We start from the raw sequence: 24,223 nt of genomic DNA on the forward strand, positions 1-24,223 counted from the left end.
TACCTCCAAAGCCATAGCTTACCCCAGCCCAACCAGGATAGCCAACATACAAGCTCTCATCTTAAAATTCAAACCCCAACACTCTCTTCCAGCCAGAGTGTTCATGCAACTATTAGGCATGATGGCCTCATGCGTCTTCATTGTTCCTTACGCACCACTTCAAATGCGTCCCTTACAAGAGTGTCTCGCACGTCAGTGGAATCAGGCTCACGGACAACTCTCCGATCTGGTGTTGGTGGATAGCCGCTCCCATCGCTCACTAACCTGGTGGAACACCATAAACCTGTCCAAAGGGAGAACGTTCCTAGATCCTCTTCCACAGATAGTGCTGACAACCGACCCATTTCTTACAGGGTGGGGAGCCCATCTCCTAGGACACACCACTCAGGGCAAATGGAACAAAAACTGCTCCATATCAACTACCTAGAACTTCTAGCGGTGTTCCTGGCGTTGAAGTCATTCCAACCCCATCTAAAGAACAAGGCTGTCCTAATCCGGACGGACAACATGACAGCCATGTATTACATACAAAAACAGGGGGAGACACTCTCTCTCCAGCTCTCACGCCTAGCACAGAGCATTTGGAGATGGGCAATTCCCCAAAACATCTACCTACTTGCAGAACACCTTCCAGGGGTTCACAACCAAATTGCCGATTTGTTGAGTCGACAGACACAGCAAATCCACGAATGGGAATTACACCCACAAGTCCTACTCCCATTCTTCCACAAATGGGGTCAACCAGACATAGACCTTTTCGCCACACACACAAAAACGCAAAATGCCCAACCTTCGCCGCCAGGTATCCCCATCCACAGTCAAAGGGCAATGCGATATGGATGAACTGGTCAGGCAGATTTGCGTACGCTTTTCCGCCTCTCCCACTCATTCCATTCGTAGTACGCAAGCTCAGGCAACAGTCCCTCAAGCTGATACTAGTGGCTCCTACTTGGGCACGTCAACCCTGGTTCACAACACTACTGGAACTCTCCTTAGTTCCCCATCAAAAGTTGAACCTCTCCCCGTCCTTGCTAACCCAGAACCATGGAAAAATCAGACACCCAGATCCACAACAACTCAACCTAGCGATCTGGCTCCTGAAGTCCTAGAGTTCGGTCACCTCAACCTCCCACCGGACTGCATGAATATTATTAAAGAGGCCAGAAGGCCTACCACCAGAGCGTGCTATGCAGCTAAATGGAAAAGATTTGCCATTTACTGCACTAACAATGATATATGCCCACTAGACGCATCCATCCAAAACATCATTTGCTACCTACTACACTTGCAAAGATGTAATCTAGCGTATTCTTCCATACGCCTCCACCTAGCAGCATTAGCAGCCTATTTGCAAAATCGCCAACATTTGTCACTATTTAAAGTGCCCGCGATCAAAGCCTTCATGGAAGGTCTTAAAAGAATCATTCCTCCAAGACTACCACCCTCTCCAGTGTGGAATCTAAATATTGTGCTCACTAGGCTAATGGGTCCTCCATTTGAGCCTCTACATAAATGCGAGCTACAATTTCTTACATGGAAAGTGGCTTTCCTTATTGCTATCACATCCCTTAGACGGGTAAGTAAATTACAAGCATTAACCATACAAGAACCATTCCTACAGTTACATCGTAACAAAGTGGTTCTTAGAACAAATCCAAAGTTCCTGCCAAAAGTCATTTCTCCATTCCATCTTAACCAATCAGTTGAGCTACCAGTGTTCTTCCCAAATCCAGACTCTGTAGCTGAACGGGCTCTTCATACCTTGGACGCTAAAAGAACCCTTCTTTATTACATTGACAGAACCAAATCCTTCCGCACAACCAAACAATTGTTTGTGGCCTTTTCCCCACCACATAAAGGCAACCCCATTTCCAAATCGGGGATAGCCAGGTGGATAGTTAAATGTATCCAAATTTGTTACCAAAAGGCTAAACGCACTCTTACAGTGCCCCCTAGAGCGCACTCCACACGCAAAATAGGGGCTTCCATGGCATTCTTAGGAAACATTCCCTTAGAAGATATTTGTAAGGCAGCCACATGGTCTACACCACACACCTTCTCTAAACACTACTGTGTTGACGTGCAAGCAAAGCAACAAGCTTCTGTAGGTAAGGCTGTCCTTAAAACCTTATTCCAAACTGTTACAAAGGATACAGGCGACCACCGCTAAGGGAGATACTGCTGTATAATCTATCCTAAGTGTGTGATCTGCAGCTCATATGCCTCGAACGGAATATGCTACTTACCAGTATGCATCTGTTCTTGGCATGTAGAGCTGGAGAGCCACACACGCCCACCCGCCTCCCTGGGACCTTTATCCGTTCCAGCATTGTCTTACTTAGACATTACACATGGACATCCTTTTCTTTATTCCTACACACCATCATTTCCCATCATGGCGAAAAACAATCTGAGGATGGAGTGGATGCCCATGCGCACTGTTGTCCAGAGGAGGAGTCACCTATCTCGTGACCAAAAGGCTTCTTCCGAAGACCACAACAACCTGTAATCATCCGAGCCCAACACTAGATGGCGATCTTATCCTAAGTGTGTGGCTCTGCAGCTCTACATGCCAAGAACAGATGCATACTGTTAAGTAGCATATTCCTTATCATAACAGGGGATGTTCCTGTAAGTTCTACAAGAAATGGGGTTATAATGGAGAACTTATGAGTTGGTCGCGGCAGAGGGTAGTCCCAGTCCGTCTCCTGGCTCGACTGCTAACTAGTCTTGAATCGTCTCAGGAATGTATGCAAAAGCCATAATTGTACTCTTCCACATAGACTATGTGTTTGGTTGCGCCAAGATCTACTTCACATTATTTACCATGACCATATGTACCTTTAATATGTACCCGAAACGATGCCGCATGTTGCGTATCACTCTATGCTTTTCTTTATTTTTCTGATTTGGAAAATAAAAAATATTGTTAAGAAAATGTCTACTTCACCATTGAATTAGGTTTTTAATAACTGCTAAAATGGTTGTTGAATAACTTTTCTATCTGGTCCAGTTCCTGAGCTACAGTATTAGTATTTTTAATGGGGATATAGGACAGTGAGACCTGCCACAGTGAATAAAAGCTTGTGGTTGCTAGTCCATGTAAGGATGTTGACATTACATTTCTACATGTCCTACATTTAGATGCCATGCACCCTGCCTTGTGGGCAGCAAGGCCTACATTGGGGTGACTTAATAATATTTAAGAAGGTGGTTCTGGTCTATCAAGTATTTTTACACTATTACAGTCAGGCTTCACTGGTAGGCCTAAAACTTTGTTTGCACTGCCAATGTAATGGATGACACAAAAGGTCCTGCAGTTCACCCGTGGCTTTTAAATTCCAGGCCCTGGGTGCATCATGTACCAGATAGTAGTGACTTATAGGTAAGTTAAATATTGCAATTAAGTATATGCCAATTGAGCCATGTTTATAGGGGAAGTACAGGACTTTATCACTGGGTAGCTGGGTAAAAGTGCACAGAATTGTAACACCAGCAAAAATATGGGGTCTAGCAAAAGGTGAAAAATACGAGGGAGACACGCAGAGGAGGAGGATTTCCTAAAAATGCCTTGTTAGCAAAGGGTGCTGATTAGTTCTTTCTGAGCACTACCACATGGTTAATTTTAGGGATGAGGGATTAGACTACAGTTTGTTGTTCAAAGTGAGGACTTTTCGAGACTGGGTCTGTCCTTCTGTTGGTCCCCGCTTACTGCTTAAGGAAGAATGATGACAACCCGGTGCAGGAATCTCACACTACATTGTGCCATTGTTTTTTGTGTACCACTGCTTGGAGCCCACAGCTTTGGTTCCTGTTCTGAGGGCCATCACTTTGCACGAAGACTGTATCTGAGGAACAGCCAGAAAAGTTAATCAATCCAAACAGGTTCTGAATCCTTAAGTAGTTGATCCACATCTACTGTCTAAAACATGTGTTCTTCAACCAAGGGATGCAGTGCTCTGTAAAGTATTCAAAGAGCTGCTGTGTGACGGGGGACATTAGGCTCCGGTGCAGGTCACTAGGTTCCTAATATGTGCCTATGACTACAGTAAAGGAGAATTTAAATAGATGGACACTCTCAAAGGGGAAAGGGCATAATAGCAGGGGGGACGGTAAACGAGTCATCGTAGTTGGGTTTGTGACCTTGCATCTTTGTCTCATTTATTTGTGTTGTATTACTCTTTGCTGTGATAAAGTACTTTATTTGTAATGCGATGACCAGTGGGTTGCACAACTCATTTATTGCATCTCTTGTTTGACGGGTAAGTTCTGACCACCCTCTACCATCCCCCCCACAACATACTCACACAACCTCCATAAGAAGCCATTGAATGCTTGCCCTCATTGCCCTGCGAGACAAGTGCAGTAAGGGTATGCTTTCCCCAGTTTGCAGAGCCATACTGCAATGGGCCCCAGGACGCCAGTGACAAGTACTCTCCTATTCCTCAGTTGACAACCACTAGCCCCAGTCTGGCCTGAGGTCCCCAGAACAGGATCTGACACATGACATGGTGTATGCTATGTTAATAAAAATATATTTTGCTGATATATATTACCAAGCTCCAAAGATTGTCTTTCTTAAAGTATATGAAGGAGTTTGGAATGCTATGGAAAATGGTTCTTGAGGAACATCTAATTTTGGTCTCACTGGATACTCTCAGGCAGGTTTTGTAAGCACTTAGTTATCTTCTTTACGCTCGCAACATTACTGTTAACCCTCAAACATGGTTTGCCCACCTTCAACCAGATTGTTGATATCCTTGCCCAAAGGTTCTAAATAATATCTTTATGTCAAGTATATTCCTTGGTTTTATGTTAATTAGAATTGACATTCATGATTTGGGGATTGGATAGAAACGTGGAACAAGTTTTATTAAGAAAAATAACCAATATATTATAAAGAACTGTGCATGGTATTTGGTGAATATGCGATATGACCTTTTGGTAGGGGTATAATATGGCATTAGAGATTTCCATATTTGCGTCAATGATATTTTGACTGTGGTCAGATTTTCAAAGGTGTAGTGTTTGCACAAAAGGCACCCTGTGACCTTTCTGCTGAAAAAAAGGCCCACAAGAGCCCTAACAAATGCTTGTGCACTGTTGTAGTGGTCTCCCTGTAAAATTAGGGCTTTGCCTCATTTCCATGGTTTTGTGTCCTAATGCAAATGAGGGAATCCTCTTTGACCCAACTTCCACTACATGCATGCGCCTGGGTATGTGCAGAATGTTTTCTACTCAGGAAGTCCTCTCCAGGGACCGTAGGTTTTAGGAGGAAGAATGGAGAATGGCAGACTAGTTAAGTCATTAATGCTTTTAAAATGTGATGCTCTGGGTGCGCACGATCATGCCCTGTTCGCTGAGATGGATCTGTAATATTTTACACAGTGACATCAAACAGCAGGTTCACGCCATCTCCATCATGCATTTCGTTTGGTGAATCCCAGAGTAACCTTGATAAAACTTTAATCTTGGTCAGTTCTCTTTGGATGAAACCCCTTTCTGTAATTTTTATATTTTATTGTGCCAGGTTAAGGAGACAACCACCCGAAGAAGTTCAACATATTTTACATTAGGGTTTATATAAATACAAGGTATATGTCCATATTTTGCAAGCATTCAACATGGTTCTATGTTTGGTTGTCTGTTTTGCTCTCGTATTAATTAATTTTTCTCTCTTCTCCTTTGAGTCTGGGGAGGAAATTTGGTGGTAAGCGGTCTGCCATGTCTACTTGAGCTGCATTTTTGGCATAGTTTTTAGTATGGCCACTGCATTTTGAGTAGTGTTCTGCAGCTAGGTTGTGGATGTTTGGTGCAATTTTAGTAGGTGATCTAGCTTAAATGGGGGTACTTGGGATGCATTTTGGGAGCAAATGGGAGGATTTGTTGCTCTGTGATGAGAAACCAAAGAATCTGTGTGGCTTGTTGGTGATGGGGTGAAGGTGAGGGGTACTCTGTGCTTTTAGTTGTGTAGGACAGGGACGTTTGCGGGATATTGAGGCTGAAGAGTTTGGAATCTTACCTTTCGCTCTCTGCATCTATATATATATATATATATATATATATATATATATATCTCTCTCTCTCTCTCTCTCTCTCTCTCTCTCTCTCTCTCTCTCTCTCTCTCTCTCTCTCTCTCTCTCTCTCTCTCTCTCTCTCTCTCTCTCTCTCTCTCTCTCTCTCTCTCTCTCTCTCTCTCTCTCTCTCTCTCTCTCTCTCTCTCTCTCTCTCTCTCTCTCTCTCTCTCTCTCTCTCTCTCTCTCTCTCTCTCTCTCTCTCTCTCTCTCTCTCTCTCTCTCTCTCTCTCTCTCTCTCTCTCTCTCTCTCTCTCTCTCTCTCTCGTTTTTGATCCTTTCAGCAGACTCGTAGACTGCTGAAAGGATCAAAAACATGTGATATATGCATGGAATCTCAGTTGGTATAAGTATTTTTGCAGAGGTGCATGTTTCAGGGCAGGTGTGGGTTTGATCAAGAAATGGCAATGTCACAGAGCTGTCTGCCAGTAGACTTTGTCGGAGAACAACCCTGTGAGAAAGTGCCCTCTTTCTGCATGGTAGCCCCCACTTTTTGATGAGCTGCTGATGTGCTTTGACTGAGTGTGTCCTGGGCTCCTGCCAATCAGGTGCCCAGGGCCTATATTCTTTCCCTAAACCTGCATTTAAAACAAAACCCAATTTGCATATCTGGCCACAGGTTGGCCCCTGGTAAATGGTACCACAGGTACCCAGGGTAGTGTGACCAGGGAAGACCTCTGGAAAATGCACCCAGAGGGCATCTTAAAGATGCCCCCTGAAAAACGACCTACCACTAGTGTCCGGGCTGAGTGGCTGCTTTCAGCTGCCACCACCAGACCTGTTTCTGGACCCCTGGGTCGAGAGCCTGCTGCTGTCGGGGGCCTGAAACAATGCACATCCTGGGACGAGGTGCCAAGCCTCCTCCCCCTGGATGGGCAGGGTCCACGAAGGGAAAGCTTCAAAGGCTTGACGCCTTTGTGAGCTTCCCCATGACACTTGCTGCTTTCAGCAACTGGTCCCCACTGGTTCTGACCCCCACTTTGGGCGAGAGATCTGGCAGGAAAAACAAGTGAGGAAGAGAGGTGTGCCCACCTCTGCCCACTCCGTCCCTCAGGTGGGGGAGGCGAGGTGAAGCACAACTCTGTCCCTGCCATCTTGCAGATGAGGGGCCCAGCCAACCAGGGAAAGGCTTATGCCCCCTCCCACTGTAGGGTAGCATAATAGGAGGTGTACCCACCCCAGGGAAGGGACCCATTGGTCCCAATCCTTTACCTACCTGTAACGCCACTAAATCTAGTATTTAAGGGCACCCCTGAACCTTGCGTCCTCAGACAAGAACCGAACAGCTGTGCCGAAGCTAACAAGAGGAGGACAACCACTCACTTGGCCCCAGCTTTACCGGGCCTGTCCCCACCTCGAACCTGCTCCAGCGAAATCCCGGTGTGTCCTGCTGCCAGCAACCTTGAGGAACCCGGAGGACCTTCCTGCCTTCAATGCCAAAGACTCTGTCCCCCGTGAACACCAAATTTGTTCAAACAACTGACTCCAGCTCCGCAAGGATCCGCGAGTTTGCACCACTCTGCACTAGATGCCCACGGCCCGAGTTGGAGTGGCCCAACACCAAGAGGAGGGCTCCCTGGCGATCCTGACCCGAGATCCAGCAACCCCTGACCTGCCTCAAGCCTCTAGCTGACGCCTCCAGCCTTAAACCGGAAGGTCCCCTCAACCGCGAACAGGAGCTGGTAAGAAGATTCGATCCTAAAAGGCATCCCTGCACCCGACGCCCCATGCCCAATGCCCCACGGCCTAACCATCACCAAAATCCCAACTTACCTTTCCAAGTGGTGGTCGCACCCAGAAGACTGTCGCCCCCGAGCCTGCAGTGCTTTTGCAAACCGGAGACTCTCCATTGAAAGCTCCAGGGTTTCTGATGCCAAAACAGCACTCTGCACCCAGCTGCCCCAGTGCCGCTGAGGGTGCATCTTTTGTGCTGGCCTAAACCCCCATTTGCCCTGAACTTAAGTCCAGGAGCTTTGCTCCCACAAGCCAGTGGCCTGCTCGTCAGCCGCCACCAACCGGAGGCTCCCGATCCCCCATTGGATAACATTGGGCCTCAGCACTCTGCACCCGGCCGCCCTGGTGCCGCTGAGGGTGTAACAAGAGTGCATCCTTGATCCTGGGGGACCCCTGAGTCTAACCCCAGAATACCAACTCCCACAACAAAGTACTTACCTTTGAACCAATAACACTATTTTCCACCATAGGAAAACATTGACTATTTTTCTATGAAAAGTTTCCAAGTGTGGAGTTGGAAAACCTAAGAAATCCTTTAAAACTTTAACTAAATAACCAAAACGCCTTTACTTACCTGTTTATCCAGGTATACTACACTGTGTAAGAAAAGAGAACTTACCTGATATTCTGCTAAAAACCCCATACAAAGTATATGTACTGTATTCTGAAAAGCATTGCATTATCAGTAACACTACTGTAATCAAATCAAGGTACATTTGCAATTCAAACTATTTACAAACTGTATATTTACTGCAAAGTATTTATCACTTACCTGTGCCAGGCTTGCTTGGTTCTTGAATAATAAAATAACTAAAAGAAAATTTTAATACAAAAACAATTGGTCTGAAGTTAAGTCATTGAGTGTGTGAATTCATTTGGTGACTGAGTGTGTACAACAAATGCTTAACACTGTCCTCTGATAAAGCCTTCCTGCTCCACCACACTACCACAAAGGGAGAGTGAGGTGCTATCTACTTTACCCCTGCCTACCTTTTGGGTTCCACTGGACTCTGTGCACACTATACCTCACTTTGGTATAGTATATACAGAGCCAGCTTCCTACAAACCCATAACAGAATTTCTAAGACTTAGGTACAGTCAAGGGGAGTGTGAGACAGTATTGTAGACTTAAATAGAATCTATCTATTCGGTACTCAAGTGGGGAGCAGCGGAGGAGGAACTGCTACGAGAAGAGGAGGCGAAGGGTGCCCGCAAACACCCGATATCCATGGAGTGGGCACAACTCCTCATCCTGTTTAAGCAAGCAGACATAACGGGGGACACCCCAGACACGACACAGCCCGCCCCGGCGACCCACCCCGGATCGGCGGAGGACACAAACAACCCATAGGAAAGACAACATACCCAGCGGCGAAGGCGTGTGCGGGCCCGGTCCCCCGGCTGGGCGTTAAATGGCAACCCGACCACCCACCCCCTCCCCCCTCCCTCCCCCTTGGGGAGCCTTAAAGCACACCACATACACCTACCACGAACCCGTGCATACTGTGTCATAGGAGCACCTCGTCCGCCGGCCTCACGTCCCCCTCCCCCCTTCCATACTTGACTCACTTCCTCCCTTCCTCCCATAACATACCCAGTTTCGGGGCCCCCCCCCTACCCCAGGGCCCTTTCCAAACCGCCTCACAGGCGTAGATAGTCCCAGTTGGCGGTTTACATACTGCTGTTCTAGTTACACGACATGATAGGGAATTTGAGACAAGAGGGGACGTTACATAGACCGAGATGGGAAGATAAAGTTACCCCCGATCGAGACGGAAGATATAGACACGACCAGGGCGTTAGACAGGGGGGCCAGATGGAACCGGCACAGGGGAAGACAGGTCTCTCGGACCAGCAAGGAAGGCCCTATGGCTAATGGACTACAGCTTCCACACACTATGTCTTTCTCAATGGCCCAGAATGTTACAGTACAGCGATTCAGGTTCATAACTGTGAATGTTTCTTATGATGTAATATATGCAAAACCCTAATAAAAACATGTAAAAAAAAAAAAAATAGAATCTATCTATTTATAATCTATGATGTCAGTAAAAATGTCTGCTTTCAGGACAAGCACAGATTTCAGATGTAGCTTAACTAAAGGCAATTTTGTTTTACACTGTTGCTTTGTTTCAAACCTTTCACCTAAAAAATCAATCAAGAGTCTTTATAGATGGTTTAACGGGAAAGTACTTGCCTAAATGTAGTTAACTCAAAAACTCAAGTGTCCTTGTTCTTTCAATTTCTTTTTAGGAGGATGTTAACATCCCCGCTCGGCGTGCTTTGATCACTGGTGCAACTGGACTTCTTGGTCGAGCTGTGTACAAAGAATTCAAGGACCACAACTGGCATGTTCTCGGCTGTGGCTATAGTCGAGCCCGGCCCAGGTTTGAAAAACTTAATCTCCTGGATGCAGAGGCCATATGTGAGACAGTGCAGAATTTTCAGGTATTGCTGTTTAGCAAGATTTCTCTTACTTTTGATATGACCCTTTCATATTTGGTCCAGTTGTAATCTGTTGCTGTGCCCACTCTGCACGGTTTTCCTCTTAAGTGAACTCCAGTTTAGTTAAATATTTATAAAATAATTTTTGTTTTCTTTAAATAACAAATTGTTACATTAAAGTGTTTCAGATGATTTGACATGTTATCTACTTTTGTGAGCTGGATGGATGCGAAACCAATTAACGTCTCTGTGAGTGCTAAAGACTTTTTTTGTTAAATATTTTTTATTGTGAATTCAGACAGCTATAATTCAAATAACATTTATATAAATGGCTATACATTAAAAAAATTGCAAACATGAGAGAAACATGTAATGAAATATTTTTTGCATTTTATATACAATGAAAAAATGGTATGTAGGAACAAGAAAGAGAATGAATAGAAGCGTTGGGGAGAGAGAAATTAAGATCGATGAAGAAGTTAGTGCAAGGAGAGAAAAGTAGTAAAGCGTAACCAATATAGATCAGATTTGATCTTTTCATGTAAAGTTAAAGAAGATACTGAATGAATTTAATGTTCATCACACATAAAATTCTACCATGTGAATACAGATAGTTTAGAAAAGTTTTTCCGAAAGGAAAGTATAATTTTTAAGAGCAAGTGTAATGAAAAGATCAAACAATAGAGGTTTAGGAGATAAATACTCAAAACTAGGTGATAGAGAGACTACAAATGCATTCTGCAGTACACGCGGTACATTACATTTAAAAATAAAATTAAATATGTAGACCAGCCTGAAGACCAAAAAAGTGTAACGTGAGCACACTTGTATAACATATGAAGTAAAGAGCCAGTATATTTAAAATCTGACCAGCATAAAGGAGAAGCAGATTAATCCAATTTAGCAACAGATTCTGGAGTGATACCAGCTTTATTCTGAATAAAAAGAGTAGCTGCATAATGTGAGCAGCTTTAGAGGTAGTGGATAGTTAAAGCTAAATTTTATCCCAGATTTGGGGAGAAAACGAGAGAACTAAATTGTTTTTCCATACCTGTTCCAGAGAACTTTTAGTTCTATTGGAATTAGACAATATTAATGTCTTGTATATAAAGGCAGGGTTGGAAATAGTGTCATGAAAAACTGGATCAAAAGGTGTAACAGGTAAAGGTTTTGCCGAATCGGGATTCATCTAGTATTTAGAACAGAAACATTGGAGAGAAAAGGAATCTCATATATATACTTGTTGTAAGTATTCAAAAGATACTAAAGAATTATTTTTCACAAATTGATGGACAAATATAATACCCTGCTCCTTTTAATGTTTAAAGTAAAATGATCTATTGCGCATTTTAAGAAATTTATTAAACCAAATAGAGGAGTACAAAATTCACTGTTGGATTGTTTGTGACGTTAATAGTGTGAATATCTTAACATGGGGTTTTTAGATATAAAAGGGACAGTTTGACATATGAATGACATCTTTAATAGAATAGTCATTCGGTAAAGAGCGTTCAAAATCAATCCACATTGGTACAGGTTGATCTTGAAAATTGTTAATCATAGCATAAAATTGTCGGATTAAAAAAAAGCGGTGGTAAAGTTAAAATCCAACATCCTCTTCACATTGGCCATTAAAGCATAGAGAGGGCAATACGCGGATGCTTATGGTTACATAGAAGTTTCATACAACTGGAGTCAAGTTGTTTAAAATAATAATTAGGGATTTAAAAGGGAATCTTAGAGATGGTATAAAGAACGTGCATTACAATCATCATTTTTGCATTTTGTGCAGCGGAGACCAAGATGCTTGTAACCTGGATTTCAACACTTTGAAATAATCAGTGTGTGTGTCCGGTATGGTGGGAGAATGCCAAGGTATTTAATTTGTACGGGACACAAAGTAAAGCTGGTTTTGGCAAATATGTATTGATAGCAGAGAGAATTCAATGGTAAAATCTCAGTTTTAGTAAAATTAAATTTATAACCTGAGATTTAAGAATATAATGATCTCTTGAGAGAAAAAAAAGGAACCAGGAAAGTCAAAGGATTGTACACATAAATGAGAATGTCATCCCTATAGGCAGATAATTTAGCCTCTCAGAGAACCATATCTGAAGCCAGATATAAGTGTATTGCATCGTATGCATTCCGGGAATGGTTCTAAGCAGAGAACAAATAACAAAGGGGAAAGGGGACAACCTTAATCTGGTACCTCTGATAAAATCAAAGTAAAGAGAAACACAGCAGCTGACAACAACACTGACTTAGGGGTTGTAATACAATAAATGTATAAAAGAAATAAACCTTGGGCCAAAACAAACCAGTGAAGGATAGTAAAAAAATTGCCAATTAAAAGTTTTTCCAGCAAACAGAGAGATGGCCGCAAGAGGGAGATACATTTTTCAGGCCAGACTAACAGTGTTGGAGAACATTCTGGCATTGTCCGCGGCAAAGTCTACCCTTAATGAAGCCAGATTGTTCAGGTTTAACAAGAAGGGGTACCAAGGGTTGAAGACAGGAGGATAACATCTTTCCAAAGATCTTGCAATCATAGTTGATTTGTAAAAATGGGCCTAAACCTTTTACAGAGTTTGGGGCCTTTGTCTTATTTGGGAATTATGATTATCAGGGCTTCCAAAAGGAGCCACTAGCTTTGGAATCGGAAAGAAAAGGGTTTAAAAGTTCTAATAATTTGGGAGTAAAAAATGAAGATAGGAATGAAATAAGTTCAATAGAAAAACCATCTGGGCCAGGAGCTTTTGCTCTTTTCAAAACTGTAATTGCTTACAAAACCTCCTGAATTGTAATATCCACTTCCAACTCAGCAAATGGGTCTGTAAGGGATGGTGGACTAGGGAGGCCATCAAAGAAATTCTGTATGTTAAGTGCAGAAGGGGTAGTATCCTCTGTATATAGTGTGTTATAGAAGGATTGAAAAGCGGTGGATGTATCTGTATTCTTGATCGATGTGAAATTATCAAGTTCATTGATAATAGAACCAACAGTTTTGCAATCTGCTTTTATTTTGAAGTAGTTAGCAAGCATTTTACCACCGTGTTCTGACCCCCATGAAACTTGGATTTGACTTTAAGTAAAATATTTTTGGCGTCAACTGTAGCAAGTTTAAGGTCAGATTTAGGTTTGACCAAATCACGTACTATAGAATACTATTTACAGGTAAAGTAGGCACGTTCAAGTGTCTTAATATGTGTGAATAGGAGGAGATATTGAGCATTTAAACTCTTCTTTATTCTGGCTGAGTAAGCTATGGTGAAAGTTAAATAAAGGAGGCTTTAAAAGCATCCCAATTATTAACATTAGATGTATCCTTAGAATTGTTGAAGTGGAAACATTCTTGTATAAAAGCATTCGCTTCAGCAATAAGTTATTAAATCTCCTTCTGCCAGTTTTGGAATCAATAGTAGAAAAGTCAAAAGAGGACAGTACTGGGGCATGATCCGATTAAAAAATGAAGCCAATTTCAGAGGGTTGTAGATTTGGGAGCAATGATTTAGTGACTAAAATGTCATCATTTCTGGACATTGTATGATGAACATTAGAGAAAAGAAAAATTAACATTTATCCTGGTTACAAGTTTTCCAAACATCAAATAGTGGTCAAAATGAGATGGGCGATTGGAATGCTTTATGTGATTTGTCTGGTTCCATTTTATATTTGGACTTGGAAATGGATCCAACAATTGTTTAGAGTCACCTGCCATAGTTAAATTGAAATTATAAATATTGGAAAGTTTTACCTTAATAGAATGCCAAAATTGGAGTCAAGTTTAAGTGTGCTATAAGCATTAAACACAGTAAAATGCTTGTTATGGATAATAGCATTGACCAGCACCCATCGTCCATCAGTATCACATTCAGTGGAGGTAACCTGTAGTCCCAGAGCTTTATGACATAGACTATCAACACCACTCGTACGATTAATGTCAGGAAATAAAAAAATCTGGTCAACCCATTGTCTTTTCAGTTTAGCAGATTCAACAGCATTACAGTGAGTTTCTTGTAAAAAGGCAAAAATGAGAATCATGCTTAGATGAGCGAAAAAGTACCATTTTGTCGATTGACCGGATGACTAAGTCTTCTAGAATTCCACGAGACAATGTTAAACATACTGGATACATGAAGGTTACAAAACAGGAATTTGGGTAACATGCTGCAAAAAAAGGGAAAGGACACAGAACATTTGTGAAATCAAACACAGGATGAGAGCAGGGGTAAAAAAAAAAATGAATATCATGTAAGCACTTTCAGAGGAAAAAAAGTAAAACAAAGGAAAGAGGATACTTAAGAAATCAGAAGAAAGAGCAGATCATGGAACACATAATTGAGATACTGGAGATGCCTGATCTGCCAGATCCCATGTTTTGTTTGCTCGTGATCACAAAGCTCTTGAAACACACTAAAGCTCCTCTCAAATTTGCTGATCTGGCAATGGTTCTTGTCAAGCACCTAATAGCCATGTCCTGAAGGGCGGGGCAGCCGCCGCTGATCAATTGTTGGCTCAGGGTTGTGCTGTGTTGGGCGACTGCTGAGGCTGACGCCATGATGCAAGACTGTAGACTAAGAAGGGGCAGCAACACTGCCACGCTGTGGGACTTGTATGTGCTCAGACTACGGTACAAATGTGAGGCCCATCCCTAGATGCTATTCCTCCCAGAGGCACCGAGGGTGACCGGTTATGGATCTGGGATGTGGTTGGTGCTGCACTGCTGCCAAACTGTCTGGAATCCCCCATATATCCCCCCACCCCCGCTCTCCACCGAATACACATAAATACAGACTGCAAGATTTTATTATTGTACCTCTATTTGACTCTCCCCAGTGTCCCGGGCAGTTTAGTACCTGTTTAGTTTGGTTTCTTGAGGCACCTGATCGAAACATAGCTTGAGCCTTGGGTGCTTGAGGCTTCCCACTTGTAGTTTACTCAAGGTCAGGGCTGTCTTGGTCTGCTGGTCACCCCAGCATTTGAGAGTGCTTTTGGTTGGTAGACTAGGCCATGGCTTGACCATACACAAATACTATGTCATTGGGATTGACGGTTGTTTTACAGTTTAACAGCTGTGCTTATTATGCATCATTTCTGTGATCGTGGTGATACACACCTGTAAATGGCAATAAAGAAATATTTAAAAATAAATAAAAATGAAGTAAAATAATCAGAAATAACCTTTCTTTTGTAATACGCATGAGGAAAGGTGTATTCCTTCCTGATCATCTGCACAACACATAGTGTCTTCTAGACTTTTATGAATAGTTTTCAACCCAAACAAATAGAGGTTTGGATAGTATGCAGATATTCACGGAGAAACACAATGGTTCTGTTTTAATTATTTACAACAAAATGATCAGAATACTGTTAGAAATCTTAGGCAGTTTCACAATAGATGTGTGGTCAATCCAGACTGGTCAATCTAGACTAGGCATCTCTCCAAAATGTTTAATGAACTGATGCGATCAAATCCAGGCCTGGGCGTAGTTCGCAAAGTTTTGCTATGCGGAACTCCGCAAAGTGACAAAAAAACTCTGGGGAGTAGCCAAACGTTTATTTGCATCATTCATAGAATCAACATACAGATTACTCTTGCACTTGTGTCATCCTAATCTATTTAAAAGAAAGCGCTAGTCATACAAATGACCTCAGACGGAGGTTGTATTTGAATGCTGAACTATGTAGAACAGTTTTCCCACAGATTACCCAAAATTGGCATTTTTTTCCTCTTGCTGACTGTTGGTCAAGAAAGAAAGAAAGACTGAAAGTAACCAAGAACAACCCAACTGATCAATCCAACCTAGTCTTGCCCCAAATAACCATGCTAGACCACATGGCTGACTTTCTATATAGTGTACTAAAACAAAGTACACTGTGCAGATAGTCCAGTGGGTCTCCAATTGGTTTACAGACGCTAAAGTAGAAAATTCTAATGCTCTCTTTTGTGGTAAAGTGGGCATGCAGTTAGGCTGATCAGAGAGTAGTGTTAAGCATACGTTGTACTCATTAGGAAATGATTGAGACACCCACTCAAAGAATAAATCCGAGACCAAATTAGAAAAATTACACTTTTTATATATGTTTTAAAACCAAGAACTTCGTTTGAAGGTAAGTACTGTTTGCGATAGCAATCTTCACAGGTAAGTAAAACGTTCAAAGCTGTGCGCTTTTATGCTCAATGTAATCCAATGGGAGAAAAAGGCAAAGATGCATAAAGGTAGTCCGTTTCAGGGGGTTTACCTTCAGGGTTCGTAGTTGTTTGGTGCAAGGTGTCCGGTACCCCGGGGGTTTGTGCTGCACGGCTCTGGTTGGTTCTGGTGTCTTCACACTCAGTGGGGAGACAGATCTGTGCCGTCGGTCGGGCCGTGGAGCTGCAAGGTGGTGGACCAGACTCTGCTTGCTGGGATCTGTGGACTACAGGGGAGTAGCTCCTCTACTCCAAGGGAGACGGTAGGCAATTTTCGCAATGCTGGCAGGCTGGTCAAGGCTTTGGTAGCTCTCCAGCTTGCAGGGCGAGTCACTCTGTCACGATTGTCGAGAGAAGGCTGAGGACAGGCAAGGTTTCGTGCGAAACATCCTCAGTTCTGCTGCAGTTCTCACCAGGTACCGACTCTTCTTCGCCCTCCTTCTCTTGAGCCATCAAATCTGAATTCTTGGGTGCCACCTAAATACTCAGTTTAGGGGCGTTTACAGGAAGTGACAGGTAGTGGCAATAGGTTACTTACGTTTAAGGTGTCTACACCCTCTATATGATCACTTCCTGTAGGAAGTGGTCATTAAGGCCCTAGAATGCTAATGGTGTTCGAAACAAGATGTAGGAATTTGAAAAATGGGGTCCACATCAGCTGGCCCGTCCTAAGGGAGGTGCTGGCTGAATGTGGGCACACCTCCTAATCTTACTAATTTTCCCGGCTGGCTTGCTGCCAAAAAGTGGGGTCAGGATGGGGGGTAGGAATCTTCACTTTCTGGAGAGGCCTGTGTCGTATAACAAAGGCAGCAGGGCCTTTGAAGCTTCCTGCCCTGGAATGCACATCCTGCGTGGAGGAGGTGTGAATACCTCTGCCCAGAGCAGGCTTTGTTCCTGTCTCAGAGTGAAAGCTGTCATCTCAGGAGGTCAGAAATCTGTCAATGGTGGCTGGCTGGTCGAGACCGGCTAGTTAATACACTAGGAGTCAGTAGGTTTTCAAGGGGCACCTCTGAGGTGCTCTGAGTGCATTTATTATTAAATCCACCACTGGCATCAGTGGGTTTTTTAAGACGAGGTGTTTGGTATCAAACACATTGGGGTACAGTGAAGCCATCATGTAGCTAGGGCACTTGTTTTTCATGAATGTCCAACCCATGTACTCGTCATGGCTTCCCTGTTCACTCGTAATATCTAAGGGTGAACTTGGATATCACCGGGTCATATCCACTCCCGCAGATATGCCCACACATGGATATAGTTGCAACTGCAACCCCCAAATGACGTCCATGATCTAAATTCCAGTCACCTTTTTTTGTCTTTTAATTTGACACGCAAACAACAACTGATGGCAAAAAAGGATGCCACATACAGACTGTTGTATCTAGAGAAGTTAGAACAGCTCCCATTTACAATAGCCAAAACACCTTCTGCTGCCAATACCACATGTAGTGCTGTTAGGGAAGGGCACAGTGATATGTGTGCCATGTCGACTCTTCGGTTTTCTCTGCACCAAGACACACAGGCTGCAATGACAGTTTGCATGAGCTTGGGGAAGGTTCCCTTAGGGTGGCACAATTCGTGCTGTAGCTGTTAGGGACCCTCCTTGTTTCAAGGCCCTAGGTACCAGGGGGTAACAATTACTAGAGACTTAAAGGGATCCTAAAGGGGTTCCAATTGTGGAACAATCGTGCAGTTTAGGGAAAGAACATTGGTTACCAAACCGGTAGATATCCCCCTATTTGCCCAGCCTTTCACCCTCCACCCGGATTGTAACCACCTAACCTACATGTTCCACTGGATCTCCCACTTACCTGCGGGGACGATCTTCAGGAACTCGTCGTCTGCTTCTCCGCTCATCACCAGGACCGAGCCTGCCTAAGGGCAGGAGTGGCAACTCCTCCACCTCCAAACACACCGAAGCTGTGTCACTACTCAATCGGTGGTTCACCATCGGACTCGCTGCTCCACTGCCGGACTGTACTTATTTCTGGGGTGAGCGTGTTTTCCGTTTGCACGTCTGCTGTTCCGCCCCCTGACAGGTTTGCACCCGCCGAAATGAGCGAGCTGCTTCCCCCACCGCCAGACTGACAGGAGCTATGCGTTTGACGGCTCTTCCCTGGGTTGAGCGTGCTCTTCCTATTATTCTCCGGCCGCTGCTGATATGTAGAAGCCGGCTGCGACACATCGGTGGCCTGGGCGGTGGTGCCCTGGTCCGCCATCTTGTGCAGATTGCTCTGCTGCCGGGATCACACACGCCAAGACGAGCGAGCTGCTTCCCCCCCACTGCCAGACGGACGGGGCCTGTATCCGGGGTGGCTCTTCCCTGGACTTGAGTGCGCCTACCTGCTCTCCCCAAGGCCAGTGAGGCATAGACAATGAGGCATCTAAGATGGCCGCCACCAGGGACATCTGACACACCAATTTTCTAATAATGGCCACCATGAGTGGGCCCCTTTCCAAAGCACTCCTTCTCCCCTTGTTGGGAAGGGTTCCAGCATTTATACCCTGGAGTCTCAGAGACCCCTCTGAGAGAGTCCACAGCGACAAGGGAGTCTCACACAGCGGAGGCCTGTGTTTTTATCCCATTACTGCCGAGAGCACAGCACCGTACACTGTGACTGGCGCGTTCAATGGAACTTTTGGACTATGCCCCCCTTAGACAGAAAATATAAACTTTCTGTATGTACTGCGGTGCCGAGCAACATTTGGCCGATGACCGGTGGAGCTGTCCCACGCAGCTATACAGGAGTTTGGCTATGGTTCACCCCTCTGCCGTCACCTACCAAGTCGGACAGTGTTTTTCCTCGTCTCCCTGTTGTGCCTCCTACACCCTCCCCCTCCTCTTCCCTCCATTATTCTCCGTCTACCTCCCCTATTCCTTCCCTCTCTCCCCTAACCTTCTCTCCCCTTGCCTATTTTTTACCTCATGTTTTGCTATGCTTTTGTACCCATGTAATTCCTGTAACTACGCTCCAATAACTGATGTAACTTTGTAACCATGTTCTGAAACAATGTTTCTTCCTCATGTAAACCGCTCTGATACCTCCGGGTCTAGCTAGCGCTATATAAACCCTATAAATAAATAAAATTGGTACTAGGGACCTGGTTAGCAGAAACCCAGTACACTTTCAATCAAATGTTGCATCAAATGCCATGAAAAATGTGGGGGTAACCATGTCACAAGAGGCACTTTCCTACAACCTCTGTCCTGGGATCCAAACTTGAGCTCCTGAATATCAAGTATTGCGTTTTCTGCTCCTAACATTAATGATATACTGAACTGATACTGACGTTATGTCTCCTAGCTCCTGGCTTTAATTGCTTCCGTCTGGCTTATCTTCCTCTTCTTTTGTGTTTCCTTCCCCCAGAGCATGTACACATTACTGTGTCCTTACACTGCTCGCTTTTTCAGGTGGTACTCTTTTTTTGTTTGTTTAAGCAATCTGCAAGACTACATGTGTATTCCAGCTGTCTCCATAGTGTGCATCTCTTCCCATGTCTGCACTGTGGTTCTCACCCTACATTGCCCTCTGTGATGCTTTCTCCTTCGTTTGTTCCCCCACATTCGTTGCTTTCTAACCTGTTTCCTTCCCCCTCTCAGCTTCATGTTGCTCTCCCGCTCATCCGTTTGCTCCCACACCTGCGCCCACCGTGTTACCCCCCCACCACTTTTGCACCCTCTGTGTTTCTTCAAGACCCCCCCACAAAAAAAACGCTTTAGTGTGCCTTTTTTCTTTTTCTTTACAGATTTAAGTTGGATCAAAAAATAGCATAAAAACATCAGCATCATTTTGTAAGCCCGCAAGTCCACCTACAATATGTTGCAATTGTTAAAAGGTATTAGCAAAACCATTAGGTCCCATAGGTCAGACCTATTGTTTTTGGCAGTCCTTGTTATACCAAAGTACCTACCTGCTGCAAATACCTGGAAAAAAGACAGATGCAAAAGATGGAACATTTTATTTGCATGTCGACTAGAAGCAATTATATATATAATAAGCATTATGAAACAGATGTTATATTTATACATAACATTTTAGAAATAAATCACATGTATTTATATTTATACATAACATTTTAGAAATAAATCACATGTAAAGCCCCATTATAATGATGAAGTGAAAAATACTTCCAACTATTCCTCCCCATTTAGCAGTGGTTGGTGCTGCGTGTGGGGTGGCAATGCCAAGGTTACTATTCAACTTTATGCTGTGGCCATTTAGACCAAATCTGCTGGTATTTAACAGGGCAGCCTCTAGCTTTGTAAACTGTTTCCTCCGCAATGGCACATTTTTTTCTCCGCTCACGGTATGGGGAGCAACGCTGCACCAGTGTCCTGCAGTATCGCACTTTGCGATCGAATAGTCTAGACCAGCAAATAGTAGAGTGCCACAACCACCACCCCCATTCATCCATAATCCCCAACACCTTTGGGTTCTAATGGGCATCTGTAGCTTAGTAAGCTCTCTAGCTGTGAGTATATTGTAATCAGTATATGACAGTGGTGAGGCAGATCCATGTGGTGTGTATCAACGTCCCCTTGGGATGTTTGCAACGACCAGTGGTCCAGGGCCCCCACCATTCCGCCACAGCCTGGGGTAATGGACGTAAACACAGTGTAAGTGATTGAATAGTTTTCTACATTCTGGCATCAATCCATTTACCGTCATCTAAGGCTCCCAGTTCTTCAACCCACTTTTCCCTGAGACGCATAAAAGGATTGGGGGAGTTGATGATCAGAGACCTTTAAGTAGGAGAAAACCACAGAAGAACAAACATTTGTGGAGTTTGAAATCAGCTAACCATTGTTCAAAGGATTTCATGTGGTCAGTTGTCAAGACATCACAGAGTTTAGAAATGCAATGATGAGGTCCCAGGCCAGGAATCTAGCTAAGCTAGTAACCTGTTTAAGAAGTGTGCCTGGCCAACCAATGTGTTTAATGGAATTAGTGTAATCTTGGGTAGTGCGTGTGTTATCTGTGTACTGTGGATAAGGTCATACAGTTTCAGTATTCGGAGCTCTAGATACACCATTTATGTTGCTAAATAGCCAAATGTTCAATGCCCAGTAGTACAGTTGGAGGCTGGAGATCTCCAATCCAACATTGACCATATCCTGAGCGTATTTAACCAGTGATGCTCATGGGGGGCCTCCCCTGTTAGTGCATGCTGTAATGATGAGAGTAATGATTTATGAAGTGGGTAAGGATAGTTTTGAGTAACATAAAAGATGGATGTTAGGATAATTATTTGAAGAAGAGTTTGACCCAGTTCTCAAGATTATGCTGGATGGCACTCTGTAGCTAGGCAATGTGAATGTTCCGACTAAAAGCCGGGTCTGGTGAGGTGTCCCGTTATTTGAGGCGATTGGAGGCTAATTTTCATTTGAAAATGTGAGTATTTTGCGGAAGAACTCCCACTAGAGGCATGTATTTTGATTTGCCTCAGTTGACCCGAGACCCAAAGCTTCTTTAGAAACCTGAAGTATGTGAAAGATACTCGGGATGAAAATCTCAGGTCATCGTACAGAGTAGATCGTCCACATACAGACTGACCCTGGCTTCAAGACCCCTGGCCATCGAGACCCCCCAAACCACGGCATCGATCTTGTCTGATCCACTCCACGAGTGGCTCGGTAACTAGCGTGAACAAGAGTGAGAAGAGTGGGCACCCTGTCTTGTGCCTTGACGTATCTGAAATGGAGCAGAGAGGGCACCGTTCATTCAGACCTGTGCCCACTGGAAAGAGTACATGACGCTCACATAACCAAGAAAGCATTGTCTCAATCGCATTCTTTTTAGAACTGCAAGCATGAAGAGCTAGTGCACCATGTTGAACGCTTTCCCGAAAGTCAACAGAGCAGGGTGGCTTCTTCCTTCAGTCTGTGTACCTCTGTTAAGGCAGCCTGGAGCCTGCGATGACTGAGCCTGGTGCTTCTACCTGGCATGAAATTGTTTTGAACAGTGCTGATTAAAGTGCAGATTTTCTCTATTAGTCTGTTTTGTAGGACTTTTGCAAGAATTTTGTTTTTTGTATTCATGAGGGAGTTTGGTCTATATGATTCCAATAGATGGGAAAGCACCCCAGGTTTATTAATGATTGTGATGAAAGCCTCACTTAAGTCAGGAGAGGGCACACCTTTCTTCTATGCCCCTTGGTATGTTTCTAGGAGATGCGGTAATGAAAGTGAGGAATACTTTTTGGAAAATTCTAGAGTAATTCCATTTGAGCCAGGTGTCTTGTCTGAAAGCATCTCCTTGATTGCCTGCTGTATTTCTACAGTGGAGAGAGAGGTCCAGCTATTCGGCATCAGATGCCTAGTGCATGGGTAAAGGGAGATCTGGTATGATTGGACTTTCCACTTCTATCCAAGGAGGCGTTTGGATAGCATAAAGGTCTGCATAGTGTTTCACAAATGTATATGTGTACCTCATGCACCTGAGCATACATGACCATTGGTATGATTCTGGCTTCAGTATCCTACTTTGCCAGCCATACAAGGAGTTTCCCCACCCTTTTCCCCCATTCTTATTATAGCTTATGTTGTTACATGAGCCAAGAATATTTGGTAGAACTTAAAAGATTGATCCTGATGGCATCCCTGGTGTGGTCAGTATGGGTGAACAGTGTGTACATTCAGATTTCCAGCTTACAATGCCTCTAGGACCTTGACCCGCTTGTCCAAGGCTGCAAACTCCAGCCTTCTTTGCCTATGCAGTATAATATGTCCCTGTTACTGACTAGCATCTTAAAGGCCTCCCACAGAACCTCCCTGGAGGAGACTGATTCCATGGGATCAATGGGAAGGCCCAAGGTGGTTCTGTATGTCTTCCTGGTCAAGGATCTAATTTTGACTATTTAAAACATGGGGTAATTAGTAAAGGATTAGAATCCAAAGGTACAGAACATGTAGCTAAAGAGTCATTGGTGATCACATTAAAAGAATTAGAGTTATGGGAAAGTTTCAATGATTAATTAGTGTGTAGATCAGGTTTTGAGAAAATGGATGTAACATATTTTTTTCCTGTATCTTTGTGTTTCATGTTCTCAGATGCAAACACGGGATAGTTCCCTGTTCCCTCAGCTCCCAGGACTTGCCAGGCTGCTGGCTTCTAGCTCCGAGCTTTAGTTGCAACTACAGTGTTTTTGGCCCAGCCTTCTCTACTAGTTCTTTGACTCATAGGGCGACCGGATAGCTGTGGGCCACAAAGAGCCACGGCTGAAGCCTGTAAGCCCTGGAGTCATTCTGCGGCTCTGGAAGCAGTGGTGGTAAATCCTGGGGATTTTTGGTTTTTCCGATAAGAGCACCATTAAAGCGTCCAGATGCCTGTGCTGCAGCTGCTGGACTCCAGCCTGGGTTGGGGTCTCATGCAGCCCCGGGCACATGCAGTGCTCTTTCTCAGTGGCCCTGCTGCCGCACTGTAGGACGCAGCCAGCAGTGAAGACCAGCAGTGAGTCTGTGGAGGAGTTTTTGTGGGGGAGGATAGTGCAGCAGGGTGTTAGGGTTGGGAGGTGCAGGGTGTGCACGTGGTTGCCAAGGCGGTCCACAGATAGCTGTCGGCCGCAGTGCGGCTTGCTGTTGGAAGCCCTAGCAGAAAAACCGATAGCATAACCCAATAATCACTGGTAAACAGCACTGTAATAACGTGCAGTATTTGTATATTTGGATTCCCAGTCAATCTCCAGGGATACTCGGAGTTAGCGCTTAGGGCTGCTCCGAGTGCTATCAGCTGTCCCATAATCAGTAGAGAAGCTCACAAAGTAAAAAGGTTCAGGG

At 44.0% G+C, this 24,223-nt stretch overlaps 1 protein-coding gene across 2 annotated transcripts in view; it reads left to right on the forward strand.

Moving 5' to 3' along the window:
- Positions 1 to 24,223, forward strand: part of MAT2B (methionine adenosyltransferase 2 non-catalytic beta subunit) — a 378,228-nt gene that overhangs the window by 204,523 nt on the left and 149,482 nt on the right. For both annotated transcript variants that reach the window (XM_085617836.1, XM_085617835.1), the window contains exon 2: positions 10,062 to 10,256. In XM_085617836.1, coding sequence (XP_085473962.1) covers positions 10,062 to 10,256 — 195 coding nt within the window. The remainder of the gene's footprint in view (positions 1 to 10,061; positions 10,257 to 24,223) is intronic.

The sequence above is a fragment of the Triturus cristatus genome, chromosome 7 (assembly GCF_964204655.1).
Source record: "Triturus cristatus chromosome 7, aTriCri1.1, whole genome shotgun sequence".
NCBI classification, from domain to species: Eukaryota; Metazoa; Chordata; class Amphibia; order Caudata; family Salamandridae; genus Triturus; species Triturus cristatus.